Source organism: Dipodomys spectabilis, unplaced genomic scaffold, assembly GCF_019054845.1.
Source record: "Dipodomys spectabilis isolate Male_0828 unplaced genomic scaffold, ASM1905484v1 ptg000102l, whole genome shotgun sequence".
Classification (NCBI taxonomy): Eukaryota; Metazoa; Chordata; class Mammalia; order Rodentia; family Heteromyidae; genus Dipodomys; species Dipodomys spectabilis.
In genome coordinates, this window is record NW_024870779.1 from 6841437 (window position 1) to 6869010 (window position 27574).

General features: G+C 45.8%; 2 protein-coding genes and 1 pseudogene across 2 annotated transcripts; 1 reads left to right on the forward strand and 2 right to left on the reverse strand.

Moving 5' to 3' along the window:
* Positions 1-10599: 10599 nt before the first annotated feature.
* On the reverse strand, positions 10600-17577 carry LOC122113975 (sperm motility kinase 4A-like). The gene is made up of 2 exons (XM_042687116.1): positions 16058-17577; positions 10600-10702 (listed from the first exon to the last, which is right to left on the reverse strand). The coding sequence occupies exons 1-2, from the start codon at positions 17575-17577 to the stop codon at positions 10600-10602; spliced, it is 1623 nt and encodes a 540-aa protein (XP_042543050.1).
* A 5585-nt stretch (positions 17578-23162) lies between these two features.
* Positions 23163-23557, reverse strand: LOC122113979 (annotated as a pseudogene).
* A 1256-nt stretch (positions 23558-24813) lies between these two features.
* Positions 24814-25638, forward strand: LOC122113976 (putative KHDC1-like protein). Its single transcript, XM_042687117.1, has 3 exons — positions 24814-24898; positions 25052-25234; positions 25526-25638. Exons 1-3 carry the CDS (start codon positions 24814-24816, stop codon positions 25636-25638), a joined length of 381 nt encoding a protein of 126 aa, XP_042543051.1.
* The last annotated feature ends 1936 nt before the right edge of the window (positions 25639-27574 follow it).

Here is a 27574-nt window from a genome sequence, read left to right on the forward strand (position 1 = left end):
TCAAGGATGGTGCTCTATGCCTTGAACCACAGCTTCACTTCCAGATTTTCAATGCATCATTGGAGAGAAGATGCTAACTGACTTCTGTTAAGGCTGGATTGGAACGCTGACTCTCACCTTTCAGTTTCCTGAATAGCTGGAATTGCAGGCATGAACCACTGATGTCCTGCTAGCATCAAATTTTCAGGTGCTGCTACGTCACAGCAGGACCAGAACAGTTATGTGGGTGGTCTTCACCTCTTAGCATCAACTACAGGACCAGATTGTCAGATTGCATTTTTTTTACAAGATAAAGGGCATCCCTGCCTGATCTGCCATGAAAAGAAACATCCCTGTGCACACATCTGCGTGCATCTGGCATTATGACTTAGGAACTCTGTGGTAGGATACCACATTAAACAAGAAAAAAGACAAAAGAAACACACAAAAAAACAAACACAGAGGACCCCTACCCTTCCACTCCAAACACACTGGAAACCACTGAACTATCCCCAGCCCTATTGAAAAACATTGGGATGGGGCCTCATTAAACTGTTCAGCTGACTTTGAACATGTGATCCTCCTTTTTCAGTTGCCTACATGGCTAGGATTACAGGTAGGTGCTACTATTACCTATACAGTTGAATTATACAAAAACATTGTGATGAAATGTACGCATTTTCATGCACATACATAATTGACTATAAGTGTAACATGTGCTTCGGATAGAATGTAGTTCATAGTAAACCTTACTTAGCATGTGCAAGGTCTGGTCTCATCCTCAGCACTGCATGCCAAAAATAACACCTTCAAGATAGGAAGAAACTATAATTTGTTGCTGAATCCTAGAGGACCCAGGCCAGGACATTGGATTTCTGTACAGTTTCTTCCTGAACTGTTCAGTCTCTAGTGTTCATTGTCTCTCTGGTCTATGACAACACTACACAAAGATGAAAAGAAAAGATTTACCAGGTCCTTAGGTAAGAGCCAAGCTCCTTCTAAGAAGCTCTTCTTCAAGATAAAGAAGGTCACTACATACTAATTAAGAGATCTCTCCTTCAGGAGGATATTACAATTGTAAATATCTATTCACCAAACAATGGAGCACCCAAATTTGTCCAAGAAACACTACTTTCTCTCAAATCTCACATAGATCCAAAGTCATTAATTGTTGGGGACTTTAACACACCACTTTCCCCACTAGATAGATCAACTCGGCAAAAACTCAACAGAGAAACCACAGATCTAAACAGCTGCATAGAACTAGCTTTAACAGACATCTACCGAATATTTCACCCAGCAGCATCAGAATACACTTTTTTCTCAGCAGCACATGAAACATTTTCCAAAATAGACCACATTTTATGCCACAAAGCAAACTTGTCCAAATTCAGAAACATTGAAGTTATACATTGCATTCTCTCAGACCACAAGGGAATAAAATTAGAACTCAACACCAAAAGCCACCAAAGAAAGTCCTGTAACACATGGAGGTTGAACAACACACTGCTGAATCACCAGTAGGTCATGGAAGAGATTAAAAAGGAAATGCAAATGTTCATGATATTCAACGAAAATGAGCACACAAATTACCAGCTCCTCTGAGACACAGCTAAGGCAGTACACAGAGGCAAGTTTATAGATCTGAGTTCCTACATCAACAAATTGGAGAGATCTGAAACCAACAATTTAATGAGACATCTGAACCTCCTTGAAAAAGAGCAGCAAAATAAGCCCCAATCCAGTAGATGGAAAGAAATAATTAAAATTAAATGAATTAGAATCCAATAAAACCATAGAAAGAATCAACAAAACAAAGAGTTGGTTCTTTGAAAAAATTAACAAAATTGACAAACCCTTAGCAAATCTTATCAGAAAAAGAAGAGAACACACCCAAATAAGTAAACTCAGAGATGAGAATGGAAACATCACCACAGAAACAACCAAGATTCAGAACATTATAAAGGGTTACTTCTCAAACCTTTCTGCTAATAAGTTTGAGAACTTGGCAGAAATGGACCTTTTCCTAGCAAATACCCACATGCCAAAACTAAACCAAGATGAGTTAAATCATCTTAACAGACCCATATCAAGCATTGAAATAGAAACAGCAATAAGAGACCTCCCATCTAAGTGGATTTACAACAGAATTCTACAAGGCCTTCAAAGCAGAGCTCATGCCAATACCCCTTCAACTCTTCAATGAAATTGAAAGAGAAAGGTCACTACCGAACTCTTTCTATGAAGCCATTGCAACCCTAATTCCAAAACCAGGCAGGGACTCATCAAAGAAAGAGAACTATAGGCCCATTTCTTTGATGAACATTGATGCAAAACTTCTCAACAAAAGTTTGGCCAATCAACTTCAACAATTTATCAAAAAAATCATACACCACAATCAAACAGGATTCATTTCAGCGATGCAAAGCTGGTTCAATATACGGAAATCAATTAATATTATTCATCACATCAACAGGAGCAAGGATAAGAACCACATGGTTATCTCAATAGATGCAGAAAAAGCATTTGACAAGATCCAACACCCCTTAATGATGAAGGTTCTGGAAAAATTAAGAAACCAGGGAACATTCCTTAATACAATAAAGGCTGTATATGACAAACCTACAGCCAGTATTATACTCAATGGTGAAAATCTAAAGCCATTTTCTCTTAACTCAGGAACAAGACAAGGACGTCCAGTCTCTCCACTTCTCTTTAATCTAGTATTAGAATGCCTAGCTACAGCAATAAAACAAGATGCAAACATAAAAGGGATCCAAATAGGGAAAGATGAAGTAAAACTCTCCCTCTTTTGCAGATGACATGATCTTGTATTTAAAGAATCCCATGGACTCCACTCCCAAATTACTCAAGGTGATTCAAAACTTTGGCAAAGTAGCAGGGTATAAAATTACCCCTCAAAAATCAATGGCTTTTTTGTATGCCAACAAAAAGTGGCTGAAATTAGGAAAGCAACTCCATTCATAATAGCCCCTCAAAAAATAAAATACCTAGGAATTAACTTAACCAAAGAAGTGAAGGACCTCTATGATGAAAACTTTAAAAACCTGAAAAAGGAAATCAAATCAGAACTTAGAAAGTGGCAAACCCTCCCATGCTCCTGGACTGGAAGGATCAACATTGTAAAAATGGCAATACTTCCCAAGGTCATCTACAAATTCAATGCAATACCTATCAATATTCCAACCTCATTCTTCAAGGAAATAGAAGAGGTAATCCAAAAATTCATATGGAATAATAAAAGACCCTGAATAGCAAAAACGATACTCAACAGAAAGAACAGTGCTGGAGGAATATCAATATCAAATTTCAAACTCTACTATAAAGCCATAGTAATCAAAACAGCTTGGCACTGGCACAAGAACAGACCTCAGGACCAATGGAATAGAACTGAAAACCCAGAAATGAACCTACAGACCTATAGCCATCTAATCTTTGATTAGGGAGCTAAAAAAAATAGAATGGAAGAAAGACAGCCTCTTCAGTAAATGGTGCAGGCAAAATTGGTTAACTACTTGTAGAAAACTAAAGCTAGATCCTATATATCACCCTGCACCAGAATCAACTCCAAATGGATCAAAGATCTCAGAATTAAAACAGACACTCTGAAAACATTACAGGATGGAATAGGAGAAACCCTAGGTTTCCTTGAGGCAGGCAGAAATTTTCTTAATAGAGACCCGGAAACACAACAAATCAAAGAAAGGTTGGACAAATAAATGGGATTGCATGAAATTGCCAAGCAAAGGACATAGCTGGCAACATCAATAGAAAGCCCACAGATTGGGAGAAGATCTTCACTAGCCATACAACGGACAAGGGTCTCATATCTAAAATATACCTGGAACTCAAAAAATTAAACCCAACAACACATCCTCAAAGAAACTGCCCAATAAATAAGTGGGATAAAGACTTAAAAGAGAAACTTCTCTGAAGAAGAAAGAGGAATGGCCAATAGACACATGAAGAAATGTTCAACCTCTCTAGTCATAAAAGAAATGCAAATCAAAACAACATTAAGATACCACCTCACCCCAGTTAGAATGGCTATAATCAAGTCTCTAATAACAACAGATGCTGGATGGGATGTGGACAGAAGGGAACCTTACTGCATTGTTGGTGGGAGTGCAAACTTGTTCAACCACTTTGAAAAGTAGTATGAAGGTTCCTCAAAAGACTCCACATAGAGCTTCCCTATGACCCAGCATTCCCGCTTTTGGGCATTTACTCAAATGATCACAAACAAGACCATACTAAAGCTACTAGCACAACTATGTTTATTGTAGCATTATTTACCATAGCTAAAATATGGAACCAACCCAGATGCCCCTCAGTAGATGAATGGATCAAGAAAATATGGTATATATACACAATAGAATTCTATGCCTCATTGCCCCATTTGTTAGGAAATGGAAAGACTTGGAAAAAATTATACTAAGAGAAGTAAGCCAGGCCCAAAGAAACATAGGTCCCATGGTTTCCCTTATTTGTAATAACTAGTATATGTCTGAGACAAGCAGAAAAGGTCAGATATATTGATGTTAGGTGAAATGAACCCCAAGATAAGTATTAAAATTTTTTTACTTTCATGCGATTGTTTCTAACATATTTATAAGATGATTTCTTTGTTGCTTAGAATGTCCCTCCCCCAGCATATAGCCCCTGCTTTCACTGTATTTGATGTTGGTATAATTTGTGGAGGGAAAGGGAAAAAACAAATCATTTAAATAGGGATATAGATGGACTTGCAACAAAGAGATGTACAAGTCGTTATGTTGAAAAACGAACTTTATAACTTTGGCGGGGGGGGGGTGAGGGAGGGGGAGATGGGGATATGGGGGGGGGGTATATGGGAAGGGAAAGGAAGGGAAACAAAGGAGGAAGCAACAATGCTTGATAAGAAATGTACTCATTTATTTTGCCCATGTAATTGTAACTCTTCTGTACGGTATTTTCATAATAAAACATTTTTAAAAAAGAAGCTCTTCTTCATTGTCCCCAGTTTCAGTAATCACTCATTGGATTTCATTGCTTAGTTTGCAGGAACTCTTTCAAGATTTCAGCTAATGGGGTTAGGAACTAAGCTGAGCACCAGTGGCACAAGACTCTAACCCTAGCTGCTCAGGGGCTGAGACAAGGAGGATATCAATTCCAAGCCAATGGGGTAGAAAAGTCTGTGTGTGAGATTCCACCTTCAAATAACCAGGAGAAAAAAACAGGGCCACAAGCATGGTTCAAGTGGTAGAGCATCAGAGGAAAAGCAAACCTAGGGAGTGCAAGGCCCTGAATCTAAACCCTATCACATGCAAAGACTGACACTGGGCTGGACCAAGTCCATGTTGTGACCACGTTCACTCATGTCTCATCACTGTAAATCAAACATCTAATCCAAGAAACTATTCTATGCATCCACCCCAAAATCAAAGAGCATTTTTCTTGAACACATGTGGTAAAGAAAAGGTTGCCACTGTGGTGCTATTGAGATTGGTGGAACCTTTAAGGAGTGACCATGAAAGCGAGTTTCTGGGGTGTTTGGGGCATTCCTTTAGTGGGGACCGTAAGACTGTTCATCATAGGCCCAAACAGGCAGTGACTACAATATACAACAGAAGACTGAGTGATACAATGGAATCATGACTAGAAGACAATATGAATAAATTTCTAAGTAAAGTTAAAGAAAGCAGACCTATGAGTAAATATTGACTGATTCCAGTGAGCTCTGAATAGTAGGTGTTCTTGAGGTGTAAGTGGTGGGGATTTAGGAGTGTTGGGTAATATTTACCTCTGTGGCTGATGGTTGAAAGATTGGTGGTGTTTGTATTGCTGACAAAAAGTATCCCTGATAAAAAAAAAAAAAAAAAAAAGCCGGGCACAGGTGGCTCACGCCTGTAACCCTAGGCTGAGATCTGAGGATCACGGTTCAAAGCCAGCCCAGGCAGGAAAGCTGCTGAGAGTCTTATCTCCAATAAATCACCAGAAAACCTGAAGTGGTGCTGTGGCTCAAGTAGTAGAGTGCTCGCCTTGAGCTGAAGAGCTGAGGGACAGTGCCCAGGTCCAGAGTTCAAGCCCCATGACTGACCAAACACAAACAAACAAAAACCTATTCCCTGATACAACAACAACAAAAAAACTAGTACGTAATTTGAGCTTTCCTTGGATTTGTTAGGGTCACACATTCCTGTTTGAGGAGCGCACAGGAAGGAGTGACAGACACAGGGGCACACCTTCCCCAGCACACGTGGCACCCGGTCCGTGTCTGCGAGGCTGTTCAGCAGGCCGGGCGGCCATGCTCTCCAAGGATGGCCTGGGTCACACTGGAGTGGCTACGGCGGCCCTTCCGGGCCAGACGCCGCCATCCCACCGCGGAGCCGCAGCCTGCGAGCTGTCCGCACGCGGGCTCAGGTTCTCTTCATCCCTGCAGGTCCTCCCGCCACCCCACTTACAGCGCTCAGGGGGCCTGGTCCTCCAGCAAGCCTGGCTTCTGCCAGAAGACGCTCCAGCAGGGCCTCGGGAGCGCCATGCACTTCTGGTGGTGGTGTGGCCACTTCCGGCCCTGGGCACCTGGAGCTCAGGTGAGGCCTGGAGCCTGGGGTCACACAGCCTGCACTGGCCTTGTCCTCCCTGTCCTTGAAGTGGACTACTATGCTAACCTCACCAAGTACTCACTGGTGCTTTGAATAGAGGAAGAGTACTCGCCAGAGCACCCAGCCACAGGGTGGGAAGGAGCCCCATCCTCAACCAGCAACATCACTGCCAGTGACATCCTGTGTTTGTCCCACAGCCCTGATGGACCAACCTGACTTTTCTTCAATAATTTAAGCCCTTACCAAATATTAAATTTCCATGTGTACATCCATGAGTGTGTGTGTGAGAAAAAGAGGGAGGAGGGATCGGGAGGGAGAGGGAGAGGGAGGAGAGGGAAAAACACAGACAGAGAGAAGGAGGGGGGCAAGGATGGAGAGAGAGCGCCTGACCTGGTCCCAGCTGGCTGTCCCCAACCTACACCTTCCTTCTTGGAGCTCCTTCATGGACTCCCTCCCTGCACTTTCCCAGTGCAGCCTCAACTGACAGTGCTGCTCTGGCTTCTGTAGAAGCAAGAGATTCTGAGGGGGGTATGGGGGTGGGACCAAATCTCCAGTCCTAATTTTATTTGATTATTTGGGGGCTAGTAATAGAGATTGGTTTCAGGTAATGGGTGCTTCCGCTTACCTTTTGGCTTCTGGGTGAGATTCTGCCACGTAAGTCATAGCACCACTATCGGCCTCTTGGTAGTTAATTAGAAAGTCTCATGGACTTTCCTACCTAGGTTGGCTTTGAACCTCAATAATCAAATCTCATCTTCCTGAGTAAGATTACAGATGTGGGCCAACAGTGCCTGACTAAAATTCTTTATTTGAGGGAGCTACTTATCCCAAATATTGAAATCAGATTGTCTTCTAAATAAATATGCCTTTTGGGTGCTGGAGCTCACACCTGCAATCCTAGCTACCCAGGAGGCTGAAATCTGAGGTCAGGATTCAAAAACAGTCTTGGCAGCAAAGTCCCTGAGACTGTCATCTCCAGTTAATCACCAGAAAACAGGAAGGACAGCTGTTGCTCAAAGTAGTAGAGTGCTGGCCACAAGGAAAACAGCTCAGGCATAACATTGAGCCTGAGTTGAAGCCTCACAACAACAACAACAAAAAGAAAAAAAACAAGAAAGAAAAAAAAGAAGGGCTGGGAAGGTGGCTCAGTGGTAGAGCGCTTGCCTTGCATGCATGAGGCCCTGGGTTCGATTCCTCAGCACCACATAAGCAAAAAGAAAAAAGCCGGAAGTGGCACTGTGGCTCAAGTGGTAGAGCGCTAGCCTTGAGCTGAAGAGCTGAGGGAGAGTGCCCAGGCCCAGAGTTCAGGCCCCAGGACCGGACCCAAAAAAAAAAAAATTAAAAAACAAAAGAAAGAAAAAGGAAAAAGGAAACTAACCCCAAAACATCTGAAGCCAGGCACACCTGGCAGACCCCTATGATCCTATTACTCAAGATTTTGTAATTTGAGGATCTCAGTTTGAAGGGAGCAAGTGAATGAAAAATCCTGACTATCCCCAGTTAACTTGCAAAATATATTGGAATCAATGTGCAATTCAAATGGTACAGTTTCAGCCTTGAGAGAAAAGGCTCAACCAGAGTTCTGGGTCCTAAATTCAAACCCTGTTTCTAACTCTCTCTCTGTAAATATAATATATATGCATATATATGTGTATATAGAGCTGTATATATAAAGAAGCATACATATATCTATATATGTACATATGTAGATATACAGATAGATAGATATATATATATATATAATTGTTCTACTTGGTGCTATTTCAATGTTTGGATCCTCAGCTAGCTCACAAAGCAGGACCTAGTAGCAATTACAGAATGTTGGCCCCATCCTGTGACTAAGCAGGACTTGGACACCTGTCTCAACATGCAGCCAGATACCTTGTACCTGTTTTCATCTACTACAAACTACAACAAGCAGGCATCTCACTATCAACCTTCCTCTACCTTCACTTGCTCAATTGGTTCTATTGCTGTTCATTCCATCTGTTGTAAAGGCTGACCTTTCCTGAGAAGCTGAGATGGATGCAAGTCTTGCTCAGCCCATGATGAGAAAGTCTTGGGAGGTACTGACATAGGGCCATATTGACTTTCTCAGGCCTTCTGGGCATGTGTCTGAAGGAAGTCTCCCGTTTTTACACATTTTCTACTGGCAAATGGTAGCTAACAAAACAAGCTCAGTAATAACTAAGTCTGCAAGTTTCTTTCTGCTGCTCTCACAATCTTATCCAGTGCATCCTTTCTTCCTGTAATGCCACCCTCCTGGCTTTGAGCTCTCACTGGAGCCCACAACCTCACTTGCAGCTCTTCGCTGTTTCATTGGCGATAAAGAGTCTCACAGACTTTTCTGCCCAGTCTGGCTTCTAAATTAGATTTTCCAATCTCTCCTTTCTGAGAAGTGAGGATTAAAGCTGAGAGCCATGGGGCCTAACATTTTCAATGCTCTTTCTCTTCATTTATTAAGGATGTTCTACCTGCAGTTGCTCTTCCAAACCCCTTCCTTCATCTTCCCTGTAAATTTGAAAAGATTATGTGAAAAAAAATTCATGGATGACAGAGAAGTTCTTCCAGGAGAGGAATTAGTGTACAGAGAAGCTTCAAATAATGGAGGAAATCTTTCCTGGGACATAGGAATATTCAGTAGTTCAGAAATACTAAACACCACATGGAGGCACATGCTGTAATCCCTACACTGAGAGACAGAGGAAGTGAGATCTAGACTTTGAAGCCAGACCTTGTTACACAAAGAGATAATATATTACTAACAACAAAAATCTCAGTAACTGTGGGCTAGGCCTATAATCCTTGCTACTCAGCAGATAGAGCTCTGATATCTTGTCATTGGAAGCAAGCAGCTCAACATACCTGACACAAGGTAGACACAAGACAGAAATCATGTGATCATCTCTCAGAAATGTCTGTTTCAGTTTTGTTTTGTTTTGAGAAACAGAAATGTATTGGGAACCATCTCCATTTCCACTGTCAAGAAATCTTCCGGGAGTGAAGAGGCTTCTCACCTCCAGTCAGGCTCAGACACCCTCTGTGAGGGACACTGGGGAGGCCTGGGCAACAGTGGAGTTTCTCTATAGATAGAGGACTTGCCAAGCAATGGACAGAGTCTCAGGGCAGACCATGTGCAAGACATAGCCATGAACTTCCTGCTTGGCTTTGATGAGAGCCCACAGTTGGCCCATCCCCCACAGCCATCACCTCAGCATTCTCTCCAGTTTAACTGTAGCCACACGGGGGTAAAGCAATGTCACTGACTCATCTGCAGGACATTAGCTGTAAGTATGAGAATAGGTTGACACCTTCCTTCTGGAAATCTGTCCCTGGGAACAATCCTACCTTTCCCTTCCCCATGCAAGTCCAGTCCCTGGGGAAAACACAATTTGATTGAATTGGGAAGGACATGAAGTAGACCATAGTTACAATGCAGCAACTCAGCTCATGAGCCTCCTCCTTGCTTTCCAGGTGTCTGTGCTGTCCTCCTCCTCAAGACACCATTCTCCCAGTGGTAGGCCTCAAAGCCTGAGCCTGTTGGTAATGTGCCTCTGAACCTACTTCTAGCACCTTCTCTGGTCCTGCCTAGAGTAACGTCAGGACATAGCCTGGGGGAGCGAGTCCCCAGATAATCTGGATTGAACTGCCCCAGCTGGAAGTGGCTCAATCTTGGGAGACACAGGCCTTGCCAGCTCAGGATCCCTAGCATGTGTATCATTTGGTGTCTCCTCAGCTGCTGTCACAGCTAGAGGTGACTCTGTCATCTCCATTGTCAGTGTGAGATCCTCAGCAGCTGAACCATGGGGTGGCCTTCATCTTCCACCAAGAGAAGGTGGTTCTACTTCAGGACACAGGCACAGCCTGCTCAGGATGTGTTGCAGCCATGTCACTTGGTGGCTCATCTTCCACTGTCACAGACTGTGATGGCTGTCACAGCCAGTGTCAGCTCCACAGCCACAGCAGCTGAACCGTGGGGGTTTGATTCTCTAATTGCATGTGTGTGCACTGAGCTTCAGACTTGTAATATTGGGGGATTGGGGTTCATCAGGTAGTAGAAGACTGCTTCCCTGGTCCATGTTGGCCTGCCATTAATGGGTGGGTACCACTGGTGTGTCCTTTATGGCAAATGAGAAAAAGTGTGTAGTTTTGGATTGGGATCAAGACCTGCTCCAGTGCCTCCATACAAAGACCAAGAGCTGGCCCCAGGATCAGCTGAGTCAGCTGACTTTGGAAAGCAACATGAGAACACGGTGCCTTCCCTGTCTCTGGACACTTGAGTTGGCAGAGGACGGCCCAGGAAAGTGGCTTCAGGATCCATGTCTGTGTCCTCCATTGTGAAGGACAAGGGGTCACTTATGGGCTCCTCTTCCGCAGCTTACTCCCAAATGGGACCTCCCCAGAGCCATGGTTTTCTGGTTCTCAGAAGTGGTTTGTAGAGTTACACCAAAACTTTCACCCCACCATCCTTGTGCACTCCAATTCCAGAGAATGCAGGTGTCCCAATCTAGTCTCTAGGGTTTTTCTAGTACTATATCCTTGCATGTTGTCAGATGTGCATGCACCCAAAAATACTCCCGTTGCCTGTTTTCCTTAAGGGCTGGTATTATGGGTTGTTAGTGCACAAACATTAGAGATGAGACAATCAGAGGAAGTGAGGAAAAACTTCATTCTGCCAAGAAACATAGGCAGTTGTAAACATGCAGATGCATATATGTGCACACATCTGTGATCATACCCAGACACACTCAGACCTACACAAATGCACAGGAGCCAAACCTGCCTCTACCCATGTTTAGTTTGTATCTTATCCAAATTTGGGAGAGACCTCATCTTTTACATGAAGATGTAGGACCATGGCCACTGTGAGAGGATAAGGTAATGGGGGTGGAAGCATTCCCATTAGAATTAGGGCCCTCCTCCACACTCCCCAGAGAGAGCTCCCTGCCCATTGAGGATGGACAAGCCTGTCATCCAGACAACAGGGCCTCACCAGACACTGAATCTGAGCGTGCTTGATGTTGAACCTGCAGCCTCCGTAACTGTGAGACATCAATGTCTGCCGCTAATAAGCCACCCCTTGATTGAACGTTGTTAGATCAAGCAGAAAATGTTCCTAGTAAGAGCTCAGAGTCATGATGATTGAGAAGGCTCAAATGAAAGACCCTGTATGACATAACCCCTTTGTGATTTTCATACAACTGTCATAATAAGTAACATGCTACTAAACCTCATAAAGGATCAGAACCCATGAACATCTGTGGAGATGGTTTTATTTTTTACACTGGTTTTAGATGATCTCTACTGTGTTTACCAGGCTTGCCACAAACTCCAGACTCCAGGCAATTCTCCTGTCTCTGACTCCTGAGTAACAAGGACACTGGGTATAGGCAGCCATGACTGGCCTGAGCCATGTTAATTTTTGCACTTCCATTTCAATAGGGATTTAAAAATAGGGAGGAAAATGCAGAATATAGGAGATTTCGGTACAATGGCATTATTGTGTGTGACAACACAGGGTGCAAACATGACCATACATTTGTCCAGACCTCTAGCAGGAACACAACACCCATCTCTACACAAACACAAAAGAAACAATATACAAAACCACAAAAAAAGACAACACCAATGGAGTATGAAAAAATTGAAGTAGGGAAGGATAATTCGAAGTTCAAATAGAAGCTTGCATCCTAATTCTCAGTTCCCATTGAACAAGCTCTACAACATCTGTGAGCCAAAATAAACCTTTTTTTCTCAAAGATGATCATCTTGTGTATTTGTTGCAGTACTGGAAAACAGACTGAAATTCATGTCAGACTCTGGTGGATAGGAAGAGCGTTCCACAGTGAGTGCAAACCTCTTACCTAATGTAAGAATTTCCACCAGGACATAGACTGGTTGACAACCTTATACAACAATATAAGGGTCTCTAGACTTCTGTGCATGTCCATCTGGTAGCTCTTAACAATTGAGTCTAAAATCCATGCCCAAATAAGCTCAATATTGGAGCAGTGGCTTTGTGCAGCTGAATTTTAGCCTTATTTTTTTTTCTAGTCACAAGATTCAGCTTCTCCAAGTGTTTGGTCCTTTTGTTTATATCGGTCTTTTACTTTTGTTTTGTAAGGTACTGGCAGTAAGGCTTGAAGTGAGGACTACTTACACTTGCTTCATTGACTTGCTCAGGCTGGTGGTTAGAGACTGAGTTACCCCTTCACTAGTAGATTTTTTTCATGTGACTTGGAAATAGAAGTGTCACAAATTGGTTTATCCAGCCTCATTTTTCAAATCTCAGCCTCCTGAGTCACTGGGTTGAGCCACCAGTTCTCTGCTGCTTTGAGGGCTCTTGGTCAGTCTTCATGCTCAGCAGGTGCAAAGAGCTGTAGTGCTTCAAGACTTTTGAGGACACCAACCCAACAGTCCCTCTCTACCGCATCAACCACTTCTGTGCCTTGCAGGTTCCAATCCTGCATGGGTTGCCTGTGTATGTGGCTAGGGAATGGCGATGTTCTCAAGTCAAGATTCTCTGTCCTCTGGCTCACTTTGCCTTAGCTCTCAAAGGTTTTTAAACTTGTCGGTTCAGCACTCAGCCTCTTGCCCTGGAACCTACCCCAGCGTTTCCCACACAAACTGCTCTGAATTTCTGAGATGCCCACTAAGCTGTGTAGCTACCATGACCTCCTCACTCTCAGACCTGGCCTAACCTGGGATGGGTTCAAAATATTTGTGGGAGGCTCCTAAGTGGCTGCACAGCCAGGCATGAGGGACTGTCCTACATTTGCTCTTTCCCTCATGGAGCAACTGTGGCAGATGTGGATGGAGGTGGCCAGGGCTAACTGTGTCCTCTATATCTTAGACAGAGCTGTGATGCAGCAGGGCTGTGGGAGGCTGGGAGAGCTGGTGAGGTCACAGAGGCTCTGCCTGCAGAAATGGGCTCATGTAATATTGCAGGAGTGGGTGGACCTATTGCTCCTGGGATTAGGTTCCTAATAAAAGGATGAGGTCAGTTCTTTCTCACTGTACTGTGTGTGTGTGTGTGTGTGTGAGAAAGACAGAGAGACAGAAACAGAGAGACAGACAGACGGAGTGACTAGAGCCTGTGAACATATTTGTCTGCAGCTAGAGAGTGGGCATGTGTAAGTGTAATTGGGTCATCTAGGAAATGGGTTTTGGGGTTCACTTCCCCATCAAAGTTCTCATTATCTGCAAAGCCAAGGCTCAAGTGAGCCCAGGCAGTGCAGGCACATTTGTGACAAACAGTGACATTACCAAGGAGTTCTGGTGTTTGGTCAAACAAATGCTAGAATAAAGCAGTTTGGAGCCTTGTACATGATTTCAGAGGAAGACCTGAGAAGCTCAGCCATGGGAGACAGGGATGAAGTTCCTGCAGGCAGCCCATGAGAGAATGCTGTGTGCACCTGGGGAGTGAGGCTAAGTTTCAGTCGACACCTCAGACACCTCAGGAAAGTGCAGATGTCAGGACTGTGGACTACACACAGGACGGTGACAGAGGCAGAGCACAGGCAGCTAAAGAGTCTCCAGGTGGGCTGCACGTGTCAAGGTCCTAGGGATGAGGCTGTGATAGCCTTTGGAGTTCACAAAAACAATATGGTATCCTGGGTGCTGGACTTGGTGTTCTAGGAATGACTGTATGCCACAGTGGCCATTGAGTTGCTTTGGTTGGATCTCTCCTTAATCATTTGCTTTTGTGGAATGGGAATTCTTGCCCTGTGTCCTCTCTGTCTGGGATGTGGTAACTTTCTGACTCATTTTACGGGAGCTCACACCTAGGGAAGCCCTGAGCCTCAGAGGAGACAATGGGCTTGGACTTGTGAGCAGTCCTGTGGTAGTTTAGCCTATGGGAAGTTTGGAGGTGAACAGAATCCATTTTGCCTGGGGAGCTGGACAGGAACCTGTGGGCAGGGCTAGATGTTATGGATTGGGTCCTGAATGTCCTCCAAGTCTTGAAGGCATGGTTCCCTAGGCCCGTGGGAGGAGGAAGATGGCCCTGAGCTTCAAAGTGGAGCTTCAGGGCAGTGGGAGAGGGGCCAGCTCTCTTTTGCTTCTGCCTGCCATGACATGAACAGCTTTCTTGTGTCCTGTGTTCTTAAGCATTATGCTCTAGGCACCTATACAGAGCACAGGTGGGCAAGTGTGTGGTGTTACGCACAGGCTGGCTGTGTGGAGGCGTGACCTCTCCAACCACGCTAGTGTGCACACTGCTCTGTCAGCACACATCCTCCTCTGACCTCTGCAGCCTATGGCTCCCTGCTCAGTATCCCTTGGATTCTAAGACTGGCTGAGTAGCTGATAAGTGGGTCAGGATGACTGGTGTCATGTGCCACTACATAAAAAAGACACAAGGTCACTGAGGAGAGAGCAAGCTCATTGTTGCGAAGAAGTCAGAAGCTTACAGAAGTGACCCATCAGCCACCCTGGGACCCACACCCAGGCCTCTTCCCTGACTACAACATGGCCTGGCCCTTAGGACTTCACCAGGCTATGGCAGATTTCTGGGCATATTTAGGACAAGTGCACAGAACTCAACATCAGCATCGGTCCTTCTTCAAATGAGGAGCCGGTGACACTGGGGGTCAGGCACTGGCCTGGAAGCAGCTCAGAGCCTCGTCCCTTCAGAAGCACTTCAAGGACTTTAAGCCAGTACTAGGGCTTGATTTCCAAGCCTTGTGCCTTTCTTTGGCTTTTCTGCCACAGCTGCAGTTGTCAGGAGCACTTTTTATCACTCACTGATATAGAGGAGGCCCAGAAGTGACCCACAGCTGACAGATGCATTCCTGTCGCTCTCCCCTTAGTCTGTGGACTACATCTCAACACTCATTGCAATCTACTTCTCAATGAAGCTCGCAGAAGAAGGCCACAAGACAGAATTCATGGGATCCTCTCAGGAACTGACATTTTGTGAGAACAGAAATTTATTAGCAACCATTTCTAGGAAAAGTCTGTGGGGACCACCTGTGGGTGAGGCAGGTGTCTGCTCACTTCCAGGAAGGCTTGTACACCTCTGTGGAGGATGCTAGGGAGGCAGGGCAGTCAGTGGTGGACTTCTTGTGGTCTGTGGCCGGCTGCCCAACTCCTCATGAGCTGGACAGTCACAGGGCTGGGCATGGTCTGACACAGCAGCAAACTTCCAGCTTCCCTGTGATCTGATGTCAGCCCACACTCGCTCCACCTGTCACAACCATCAGCTCAGGATTCCTCCTCTCCTTTATCTGCAGAAGACAGAGTATCAGTGACTGAAGTACTTTTGTTGATTGGTTCTCTCTGAACATTTGTTGATTCCTTCTCTCTGAACATCTGTTTCCATTAACAATCCCCCCCCCCCCCCTCCCGCCACACACTCCACATCCAGTCCTTGGTACCCATAGAAAATTGGATTGCACATTGGATTACACATTGGCAAGGCTATTAAGTATAGCAGGGCCAAAACGCAGCAGCCCAGCTCCGTGTCCACCCACCTGCTCTCCAGCCTCTCCGCGTTGTCCTCGCTCTTCTCGCTCTCCTCGCTCTTTTCGCTCTTCTCGCTCTCCTCGCTCTTCTCGCTCTCCTCGCTCTTCTCGCTCTCCACAGGGACGACTTTGTTCCGGCACTCTGTCTTTCCCAACGGCAAGCAGCAACAGAGCCCTCGGAGCCACGTCAGGCACCTCCTCAGTCTCTTCCACACCCTTCTGCTCTTCACCCCGACATAACTCTGTCCCGCGGGGGGCGAGTCCTGGGGCTCTGCTGGACCTTCGTGGGGCCCGCTGTCCCCTGTCTCCCCCAGGGCGTCGGAGGTTGGGGATGGGCTGGGAGGGGAGGAGGCTGGGAACGTGTGGAGGACTCCGGTGCTGCCCTTCTGGTCCTCCTTGCGGGCGAAGGAGCGCAGGGCAAACGCACTGGATCTGGATGTGGTGGTTTTGGACAAAGACCTGATCGGGGACTGGCACGGCGCCATGGTAGAATCCAGGGTCTTCGGGTGGTCGCTCTGGTCCCCGGACTCTGATTTCTTTTGCTCCAGCATCAGGTAGACGCCCATGAGCGCATTGTAGCTCTTGGCACTCAAGGCCTCTTTCACCTGCTGTGGGTCGTAGCCCATACCAGCCATGGCTTCCAAAATGGAGAGGTCCGGGCGCGGGGGGTGGCTCTCCGGAGCTGGGGGCTCCTGCACCCCCTGCTGGAGCCAGGGGTGCTCCAACACGCACTGCAGCAAGGGCCTGCGCTCGGGGTCCACGGCCAGCATGCTGGTGACCAAATCCCGGAAGTCAGCGGAGACGTGGGCGGGGAAGCCGAACTCGCCCTTCAGCACCGCCTTCTCCATCTGGATGGCCGTGTCTCCCCGAAACGGGAATCGCCCCACCACGGAGGCGTATAGCAACACGCCCAGGCTCCAGACGTCAGCCTTGGTGCCATCATAGGCCTTGAAGAACAGGAGTTCCGGGGCGCAGAACGGTAAGGTGCCCCCGGCTGCCTGGACTTTCTGGCCGGCCCTGACCCTGGTGCCCAACCCAAAATCGCACACCTTGGCGTTGCCGTTCGAGTCCAGGAGGATGTTCTGCAATTTCAGGTCGCCATGGATGATGCCCTGCCCGTGGCAATACTGCACGGCCCGCACCACTTGGCGGAAGACATACCTGGCCTCCTCCTCCCACAGACACCCGACGGTCTGGACCAAGTCCAGAAGATCGCCGCCCTCCGCGTTCTCCATGACGAGGTACACGGTGCGCGGGGTCTCTATGATTTCATACAACTTGACCACGTTGGGGTGGTCCACCGAGCTCAGGAGGTCCACCTCGGTGCTGATGAGCTCCTTGTTCACGGTCTTGGGGATGGCTTTGATGGCCACGAAGGTGTGGGTGAGGAGATGCTGAGCCAGCTTCACCTTGGAGAAGCCGCCCTCCCCGATGTTGCTCAGGACCTGGTACTGAGCCCTGAGCAGCTCCTGCTCGGGAGCCTGGGAGCCCAGCCCCGCCGGCTCCTCCTCACTGGCGGGAAGCAGCATCGCGCAGCGGGGCTAACGATGCTGCCCAAGAGGGCAAGGGAGGAAAGGGAAAGACAAACCCAAGTGGAAACACTAGGGAAGCAAATACAACAAATAGCAAAATGGAAAGGGAAGAAGCAGCTAACCTACGAAAGGCAATACTGGGGAAGCAAACCACAAACACCACACAGCGCGCAGAGCAGCTAGCTGCGAGTCCAGCAGGTCACCGCCAACAGCTTCCTGCTAGGTGGACTCAAATGCTGTCCAGGCCGCTTCCTTATGTGCGCTGGGCCCTCACTCCATCACAGTGGCCCCTGTGAGGTCAGAGCAGGGAGAGGCCCAGGCATGGCTGGTGGAGCCCACAGGCTCCTTTCACTTAAACACCCATTCGAAATGGAAAAGACGACACAAGTTTTGTTTAGTAGATAGTTTACTGAGATTCTGATCCTGGCACCAGAGGCTCATGTCTCTAGGTCCTTGTTCCTTGGGAAGTTGACATTGGGAGGATGGCAATTCAATGTCAGCCCAGGCAGTGGGTGTGAGACTCCCTATCAACGGAAGGAGTTTGGTGTGCGGTGCACACCTGTCATCCCCTGATGATGGAGGCCAAATATAGGGACATCAGGCCCAGGTGCATGGCTGGAACAAAATCAAGACCATTTTTGAAATGTAACTAGCATATGAGAAGCTGGAGGTGTGTCTCAGTGGTAGCACACCTTCCTAGTAAGTACGTGGCACTGGTGCCAATCGCGTATCATCTCCCCTTCAAATTGCTAGAGTGCTTCAATCATTTTTGTCTATTTTTTTTAACATCTGTACTATCTTTTGTTTTTTTGTGTGCAGGTACTTGGGCTTGAACTCAGGGCCTAGACACTACTCCTGAGCTCTTTTCCTTTTTCTTTCTTTCTTTCTCTCTCTCTCTCTTTTTCTTTCTTTTTTTTTTTTGTTGATCGTGGGGCTTGAACTCTGGGCCTGGACACTATCCCTCAGTTCTTCAGCTCAAGGCTAGCACTCTACCACTTGAGCCACAACACCATTTCTGCCTTTTTCTGCTTAGGTGGTGCCGAGGAATCGAACCCAGGACTTCAGGCATGCAAGGCAAGCACTCTACCATTCCCAGCCCCCTGAGCTGTTTTCTTAAGGTCAGTACTCTCCCTTGTGAGCCACAACCTCATTCCCAGGTTTTTGGTGCCTAAGATAAGACTCTCACAGCCTGTCCTGTCAAACTGTGATCCTCAGATCTCAACCTCCTGAGTAGATTACAGGATAAGCCATAGGCACCTACTGATATCACATGGTCTTTAAAAATACAAGAGAGCAGGGTGCCAGTGGCTCATGCTTGTAGTCTTAGTTACTCAGGAGGCTGAGATCTAAGGACTGTGGTTCAAAGCCAGCCTAGACAGTAAAAGGCCATGGGACTCATCTCTAATTAACCTCTAATTAACCACAAAAAGGTAGAAGTAGAACTATGACTCAAGTGTTAGGAGGCTACCCTTGAGCAAAATAAGCTCAGAGAGTACTGAGACCTTGAGTTCAAGCCCTAGGCCCTGTGTGCCTGGTGCATGTCTGCCCATGTGTGTGTGCATGCGTGCACACATCACATGATGTCGACTTGCAGCAGCCTGGGGAATTGAATCTTGTTTCCCTTCTTCAGGTACACTCATGTATAATGCTCTGATAAGAACGTATATCAAGGTACATCATTAACATAAATCTATGTAATGACCGAATGATGCTCTTTATAATCTCTCAAAAAGATGGTCATTGGGTGTCTCATCAAAAACCAGGAAGGCCAGAAATAAGAAATTGAACATATTCAGCATTGGATAAAAATGAATAAAAAGCTAACCAATCACTAAGTCTGAATCTGTCATTGAAAAATGAGGGTGTAAGCCGGGCGTGCATATTCGTTAGGTGGCCCTTGTGCCACCTCCTGTCTTCACACTTTTCGGTCTTTCCCTTTGCCCCTCTCTGCCTGGGTGAGGCTTCCTCCCTCATGGACAGGATGTGGCATTGGAGAAGTGGAGTCCTCACTATTTAGCTCGAGGTAAGTGTCTGACTGAATTGGGGTTAAAGGCTTGATGACAGGCCTGGCGCTTTTGCCTGGTGGGTTAAATTCTTGAAAAGTCACTCTGGTGGCTGGGAATCCAGATATTCCCAAAGCCCCCACAAGGCAAGAGCCCAAAGCCAACCATTGTGAGGCAGGCAGACACTAAGGAAAAGAGAGCGGAAGACCACAGGGGGTCTCCTGAGAGGACCTGGTCTAGCATGAGTGCCCAGTCCCTCGGTGTCTTGCCTTGTTGCTAGGCTCTGTTTGGCCATTCCTTCTCCCTGCCCAGGCCTTGAGATGATGCCACAGGATATCCTGACTCACTCCTAACCAAGCAGGACTTGGACACTTCTCTCAACATGCAGTCTGACATCTAGCATCTTTGGTGACCAGGATAAATGTGTTCATCTCCCCTTGGGTTTCTCAAGATAATCCCAGGCAAGTCCTTGGTTATCTTGGATTTTAATTCAGTTCATTCCATTTGTCATAAAGAGCTCTGTCAGCTAGGCACCAGTGGCTCCTGCCTATAATCCTAGCTACTCAGGAGGTTGAAATCTGAGGATCATGGTTCCAAGCCAGCCCAAACAAGAAAGTTCATGAAACTCTTATCTCCAGTTCACACCAGAAAACCAGAAGTGGCACTGTAGTCAAGTGGTAGACTGCTAGCCTTGAGCAAATGAGTTCAGGAACAGCACTGGGGCTGTCCGACACAGCTAATGGGCCCCTCTTTGGTATTTTTTTCAACTATTTTCCTCTAATTCTGTACTCTCCTCCTAGCTACCCTCAGTTGTGCACATGTATGCACCATATATGGGGGTCAAGAACATAGAGTTATCTAGAAACTATATGACAAATTAAGAAATGTCTTTGTTTCCTGAGTCTTCTTGAGTCTTGTTTACTTTGTCATATCTCATTGAATTTAACATCCACATAGCAGGGAGAACACGCACTGTTTGTCTCTCTGGTCTTGGCTTATTTCTCTCAACATGATTTGTTCTGGCTCCACCCATGTCCCTGCAAATGCCATTATTGTGTCATTTCTAATGGTTGTGTAACATTCCATTGTATATAGGTACCACAATTTTTGGATCCATTCATCTGTGGTGGGGCATATGGGTTGTTTCCATATTTTGGATATTGTCAACAGTGCAGCTATGAAAACGGTGGTGTGTATGTCCTTGTCATATCCTGGTTCCTGTTGCTCAGAGTAGATGCCTAGTAATGATATTGCCGAGTCACAGGGAAGATCCATGTTTAGTTTTCTGAGGAACCTCCAGCCTGCTTTCCAGAGTGGTTGTATTAGTTTACATTCCCACCAGCAGTGCAGTAAGGCTCCTCTTTCTCTGCATTCCTGCCAGCATTTGTGATATGAATTTAGGATATAGGCCATTCTGTGGTAAGTTGGTATTTGAGGGTTGTTTTAATTTGCATTTCCTTTATGTCCAGGGATGATGAACATTTCCTCATGTGTTTCTTTGCCATTTTTACCTCTGAGAAGTCTCTCTTTAGCTCCCTTGCCCATTTAGTGATTGGTTTGTTAGATTTGAGAGGGATTAGTTTCTTGACCTCTTTGTATATAATAGCTATTAGGCCTTTGTTTGGTATATCTTTTATAATTGGTTGGCTCTCTCTCTAGTTTGCTAGCTTATCTTTAGCTATGCAGAAACATTTTATTTTAAGGTAGTCCCATTTGTCGAGTCTTTCTCCAAACTTTTGTGCCTCTGGGACTCTGTTCAGGAAGTTCCTGCCTGTGCCTAGTATCTCTCTGACTCTGTCCTGTGGTAGTTTCAGAGTTTCAGGCTTGCTATTGAGGTCTTTAATCCATTTTGAGTTGATGTTAGTGCATCGTGACAGGCTGGGATCCACTTTTAGTTTGCTGAATGTGGCTGCCCAGGTTTCCCAGCAGCAATAGGTAAAGACGCTATGTTTTTTCCAGTGTATGTCCTTGTCTCCTTTGTCGAAAATCAACTGAGTGTATGTATGTGAACGTCTCTCAAGTTAAATCAGACTTTCTGCCACATAATCTGAAAATGTAAATATTTACATAATCAGTAAGAATTTAATTGGGTTTGTCTATTTTAGAAAACTTCAGAAAAAGAAAACATTGCTCTGACCTCTGGTGAAGGTTTGACTCAAAATGACAAGGAGGGCTGGGAATGTGGCTTAGTCATAGAGCACTTGCCTAGAATTCCTGAAGCCCTGGGTTTGATTCCTCAATACCTCATAAACAGAAAAAGGCAGAAGTGGTGTTGTGGCTCATGTGATAGAGTGCTAGCCTTGAGCAAAATGAAGCTCAAGGTCAGTGCCCAGGCCCTGAGTTCGAGTCCCAGGATTGGCAAAAAAAAAAAGACAAGAAATTATATAACTTAAAAGAGCATTGCAATTATCTAAAGGGGTGGAGACTCATTCCAAGCACAACTTTGAGTCCTGAGGAACTAACTTGGTTAATTGCGATGCTGACTGAATAAGTCCCATTAATGCAAACAGTTGCTGCAGTGATCACTTCTCAAGGTGTGCCTGCCATTGCTCACTTGGGTCCACAAAGACTGAGGACATCAGTCATGAATAGTCAAGGTTCTGGTGACAAAATTGCTTGCTTGTTATTCTCGATCTAAGCAGTTAAGTTTATCATTGCTATTACTGACAGTGTTACGATTTCTCATATTTTTGGCAGTTTGGGGCTTGACCTCAAGGCTTCACACTTGTGTGGCTTCCTTGCAGGCCTGCTGCTCTACTAGCTGAATGAAGCCTCCATTCATGCTTTGTATTGATTAATTGGAAATGGTGTCTGCACAGCTTTTCTGACTGGGTTGGCTTTTAACCATGATCCTTCAATCTTAGCCTCTAGAGTAGATAGGTTTAAAGGGTGAGTCACCATGCCTGGCTTCAAACTTAATCTTCAGTGATGTGGGGCATTTGTTCCACTGTGGCCTAAGAACATTTCCCAAATAGGTTTTCTGTAAACAACAACAACAACAAAAACTAGAGAGAGAGAAAAAAAAGAATTCTGAAACAATTCAGAATACTCTCCAAGAGTCAAACTTTCAGGATCTGAAAATGGCCATTGTCAGTCTCTGGTTGATTAGAACTTGGGTAGAGGATCAGACTTTTTATAACAAGACAAAATTTCTAAGTTAGAGGAAAAGCTGTTCCAGGCCCTGATGGAAAGGACCATATTAGACACCAGGAACTGAGGTTTCTTAAGTATGGTCCAAAGACAAACCATCCTTGGGGGGAGATCCAATTCAGAAATATTCAGATAAAGCTAATGACACCAAATAGATATGTCCTCCTCCCACCAGAGTGAAACAAATATCTTGCTTTTTTTTTTTGGTATACTGGGGATTGAATAGGGCTGGAACTGGTTTAGCCCTGACTTGAGCCACATCCCTAGCTCTTTTTGATTTTTAATCTTGTTTAAAGATACGGTCTCCTAGGTAACTGGCCTCAAACCTTCACATTTCTGCCTCAGGTTCCTGAATAGCTGAAATTGTGGACATAAACCACTACACCAAAAAATAACATTTTTTCCCAAGATACATAAAAAGGCTTTATGCAGGGAACCAAGAATTTAATCAAACAGGACAAATCCCATGTCATCATCTGACTCCTCGGATTCTTCTCTCTTCTTATATTTCTTCTCTTTTGCTGCAGCAGGGGCAGAACCAGCAGCAGGCGCTGCAGAGCCAGGCACAGCAGAAGCAACAATAGCCCCACCAGCAGGCATACTGGCAAGCTTGCCAACACCCTAGGCCATGATGTCTTCAATGTTCTTCCCATTCAGCTCACTGATTACCTTGTCAAGCCGGTCATCGTACACCTGGATGTCCACACTGTCCAGGATCTTCTTAATGTCTTTGGTGATGGGGGAGGAGTTGCCCCCAAGGGTGCCAGAAGGTAGGAGGTGACTCGGCGCATGTTGGCAGCGACCAGCAGGCCTGAAGTTTGCAACCCCGGGAGCTTCAGGAAGCGAAAGGAAGAAACCCGCGTGCAGGGCGGGGGGGGGGGGGGGGGGGGGGTGGGGGGGGGTAACCGCAAAAATAACATTTTTTATATGTTTGGGCTTGAACTCAGAGCCTTGAGGTTTAGATGCCTTGTTTACTCCCGGCTAGTATTCTACCACTTGAACCAGGCTTCTAGTCTGACCTTTTGCTAGTTCTACCTGCTCTCTTCCAGGAGTCAGCCTTCAGAGGTGGGATTATAGGTGTGGGCCCCAATCCCTCCCTGGCTCTATAGAATTTCTAATTAATTGGACAATCTTTTTCTTTAATTGCTCTTATTGTTGGGCTTTAGAGTCCCTTAGAGGTCTGGGGAGGCCAAAATAAGATTTCAAGATCCTCTAAGGAATTTTCACATTTTTGAATACTCTATAGTGTCTCTCCACCTGTACAAAGGTAAACAACCTTGTGTCTGTTTCTGTTGCTTTTGTTGTGCATTGTATTTTGTAATTTGTTAGAATGGGTGACATCCTGGAAGCTCTGGCTATAGAAATTGCCATAGTTGCCATTCTCACAAGCCTGTCCCTGCTGCCATAATACCCCACACTAAGAACCCAACTTTGCTCTGTTATTTGCAGCCATCAAAACCCAGGGAGGCCGGGCACTGGTGGCTTATACCTGTAATCCTAGCTACTCAGGAGGTTGAGGATCAAGGTTCAAATCCAATCCAAGGCAAGAAAGTCTGTGAGATTCTTATCTCCAATAAACCACTCAGAAAACCAGAAGTGGTGAAGTGACTCAAGTAGAATGGAAGCCTTTAGCTGAAGAGCTGAGGGATAGCCTTCAGGCCCAGAGTTCAAGCCCCATGACTGACAAAAAACAAAACAAAACAAAAACTGGAGCCCATTCCAGAGCCTTCTTGCTCCAGCACAAGCTCAGTAGATCTGCGCTGACATTTGAAATTAGAGACAAGATGAGTTTGGATTCCAGGCCTCAGAAAGGCAAACAAGAATTGTGTTATCTCGCTTCACATGAAGGGTTAGGTGGAGGGTTCAGAGACTGGATTTAGCAGAGAGGAGTGGATTTTCTTTGAAGGGCTTTGGGGCTGGTTCACCCTTTCTAGGGTGGGACAAGGTGGGGAAGGGAGGCTTGTCTGAGTGAAGACATAAAATGTAGAGCTTAGACCTTCATCCTTGCAAGCAGCTGCTTGGACTTGCTCTGTTCTGAGTAAAGCTAGGGGAGAAGACAACATAGAGCTGAGCTCACAGCATGGGAGCCTGGTGGACCTGGCCTGAAAACTTCGATGCTCCATTGGTTTTTTACCTGACAGAAGAACAGGAGAAAGACATATTCGGTAAGTGGCGCTTGTGCCCAACTCCTGCCCTCTTCACACTTTCCAATCTTTCCCTGTGCTCCCCCTGAGTCTGGGCCAGGCCCTGACCCTCAGAGCCACCAAGTGCCATGTAAGCTGCTGGTTCTCACATTCTTCTCTCTCTTCTGCTCCCAGGCCAAGGGGACGCATTCCTTCCCTGCATTGAGAAACACAGCCACACCCTCATTCAGCTGGAGCCCTGGTTCACAGCCACAGGCCACACTCAAGTCACTGTGGTGGGTCCACCAAAGGCCAGGCAGTGGCTCAGGAACATGGCTCAGTATTTGGGGCACCAGGATGCTCGTTGTCAAGCCCAAGGTAGGTATCTGTGACTGAACTGAGGGTGAAGGCTTGCTGACAGGCCTGGGGCTCCTGCATGGCAGCTTAAATTCTTGAAGAATCACTCACATGGTTGGACATCCAGATGTTACCCAGAACCCACCGGGGTGGCAGGAACCCAAAACTGACCATTTTGTGATCATAGGGTAGAAGGTACTCAAGGGTCCCCTGGGAGGGATGGACTGGGTGAGTCTACCCCACACCTCCATGTCCCCACAGGCATCTTGGCTATGTTCATGGCTTTATTTGATCATTCCTTCTCCTTCTCAGGTTTGGAAATGCTGCAGCATGTCCGGAGCCAGCCCCTCACCAAGGAGGACTTGGCCTTTTCTTTCATTGCTTCCCTGATACCATGCTTCTGTCTTGACAACCACGATGAGTGATCCCTTCTCTCCTTAATGGTGCTCAGGCTTCCTCAAGATAAGTGCTTGATGCTCTTGGGGTTCCCTGGAGTTAATTTTGCCATGAAGACTGACTTCCCTGGGAAGCTGATAAAGTCATGAAAGTCATGGTTGGAATTTGTGGCCATCATGTCTTCCCATAGGCCTTCTAGGTATATGTCTGAAGGGATTATAGAGAAGTGTTCTACTGCTAAACCAAATCCAGTATCCCAAGTTTAGTAATCCTCAATGCTTCCAAGTAGGTCTCTGCTGTGTTGACAAGCTGATATACCCCATTCAGTCTTCCTATAACACAGTACCATCTAACTTCCAGTAAAGGCATACCTCCTCAACACATCTCATATTTTTCACTTTAACATTTAAATTAAGGCTCTTTGCTTTTATGATTACATGGACTACCCTAACTTTTACCTTGTGCAATATGGGGGCAACCGTTTGTTTTTTGAGATGCAAGTTTCCATAAAACGAAGGGCACATAAAAACAATAAACAATAATTTAAACACCTGATATTGTGAGAGTGACTGAGTTTCCTGGCATGACTGAGCTGTGGGTGGCATTCATGGGAATTTACATTTTTATTTGGAAATTTTCTTTTACCTTTTTTTTTTTTTTTGATTGGTGTGTAAGGTTTGCTGAAAGGAAATTGTCACATAGTTCAGGCAGAAAAGAATTTATTGGGGGGTGGGGAGCCAACTGCTGGCCCACACAAGATGGAGGCACAAGTTGGGAGAGGAGAAGGAAAAAGAGGAAGGGACTTGTGTTGAGCTGGATTATATAGGAAGAGGTAGGAGATGGGACCACAGGAGATGTAATCTCAAAGCCTAGGGAACCTCTCACTGGCCAAGGGAGGCATGACCAGGTTGGTTCAGAAAATGACCTCAGTGGATGAGGAAGTGACCTCAGGAGTGATTGATAGTCAGGTGATTTTGGTTTCAGGCAGGTGAAGAGGAAGGGGAAAGGGCTTTACTCCCAGGCAGACCTAACTTTCCAGGCTTTTGATAGTTATAACTGGTCAGTTATTCTCTTTGGCTACTTCTTGCTGTATCAGTATTAGGGGTGGAAGTCAGAATTACTGTGCAGTCTGGGAGAAGGCAGCAAGTAGCAACTGTTTGTTGGTGGTGAACACGTGTATGTGTTCTTGGATAAAAATCTCAAGGAATCTTACAAGGCAGGGGCTGAGCAATAAGAAGAAATATTAGGGGGCACACAAACAGCAGAAAGAAGGGTTCAGGGCAGAAAATTAAAAATTAGGTGACTTGGGCTAGTTCCTGTGCTCCACATGGTCCTGGAGTTGGCAGAAAATGTCTCTAGCTACTTCTGATATCTGGTGACTGGGTAGGGCAGAGCATGGGAGACTGGTTAAGAATAAACAGTCAGAAGCTGGGGCTGGATTAGAGTGGTTAAGGGCCTGATGGGAGAACTTGGTAGATGTCTGGATTATAGAGTATATATGAGAGACCCAGTATGCTGCCAAGGCTAACTGTCCCAAGTCTAAGACACACTTTAAGATCCTGTTCGTTTAGAAGGCAGGTATAAACATGTTCTTTATCTATTTCTCTTGATCTCCCGGCTCTGGTTAATTTTGAAAGGGCAGGCACAAAGTAGCTCCATTTATGATGCAACATCATCTCCTCTGTTCCTCTCCATACTCATTGTCAGGGACTGGCTTTGTCTTGGGGTTCTTTCTAGGTGCTCATTGCTGGGATGGTTGTCCCAGTTGACATTTCTACTAATTGGCCTGGACACTGTCCTTGAGCTCTTTTGCTCAAGGCTAGTGCTCTACCACTTGAGCCACTGCTCCACTTCTGGCTTTTAGTGCTTAATTGGAGAAATGCTTGTTTCAGAGGAACTTTTCTGCTCACGATGGCTTGGAACTGCGATCCTCAGATCCAAAACTTTTGCTCTTTTAGTGATTTT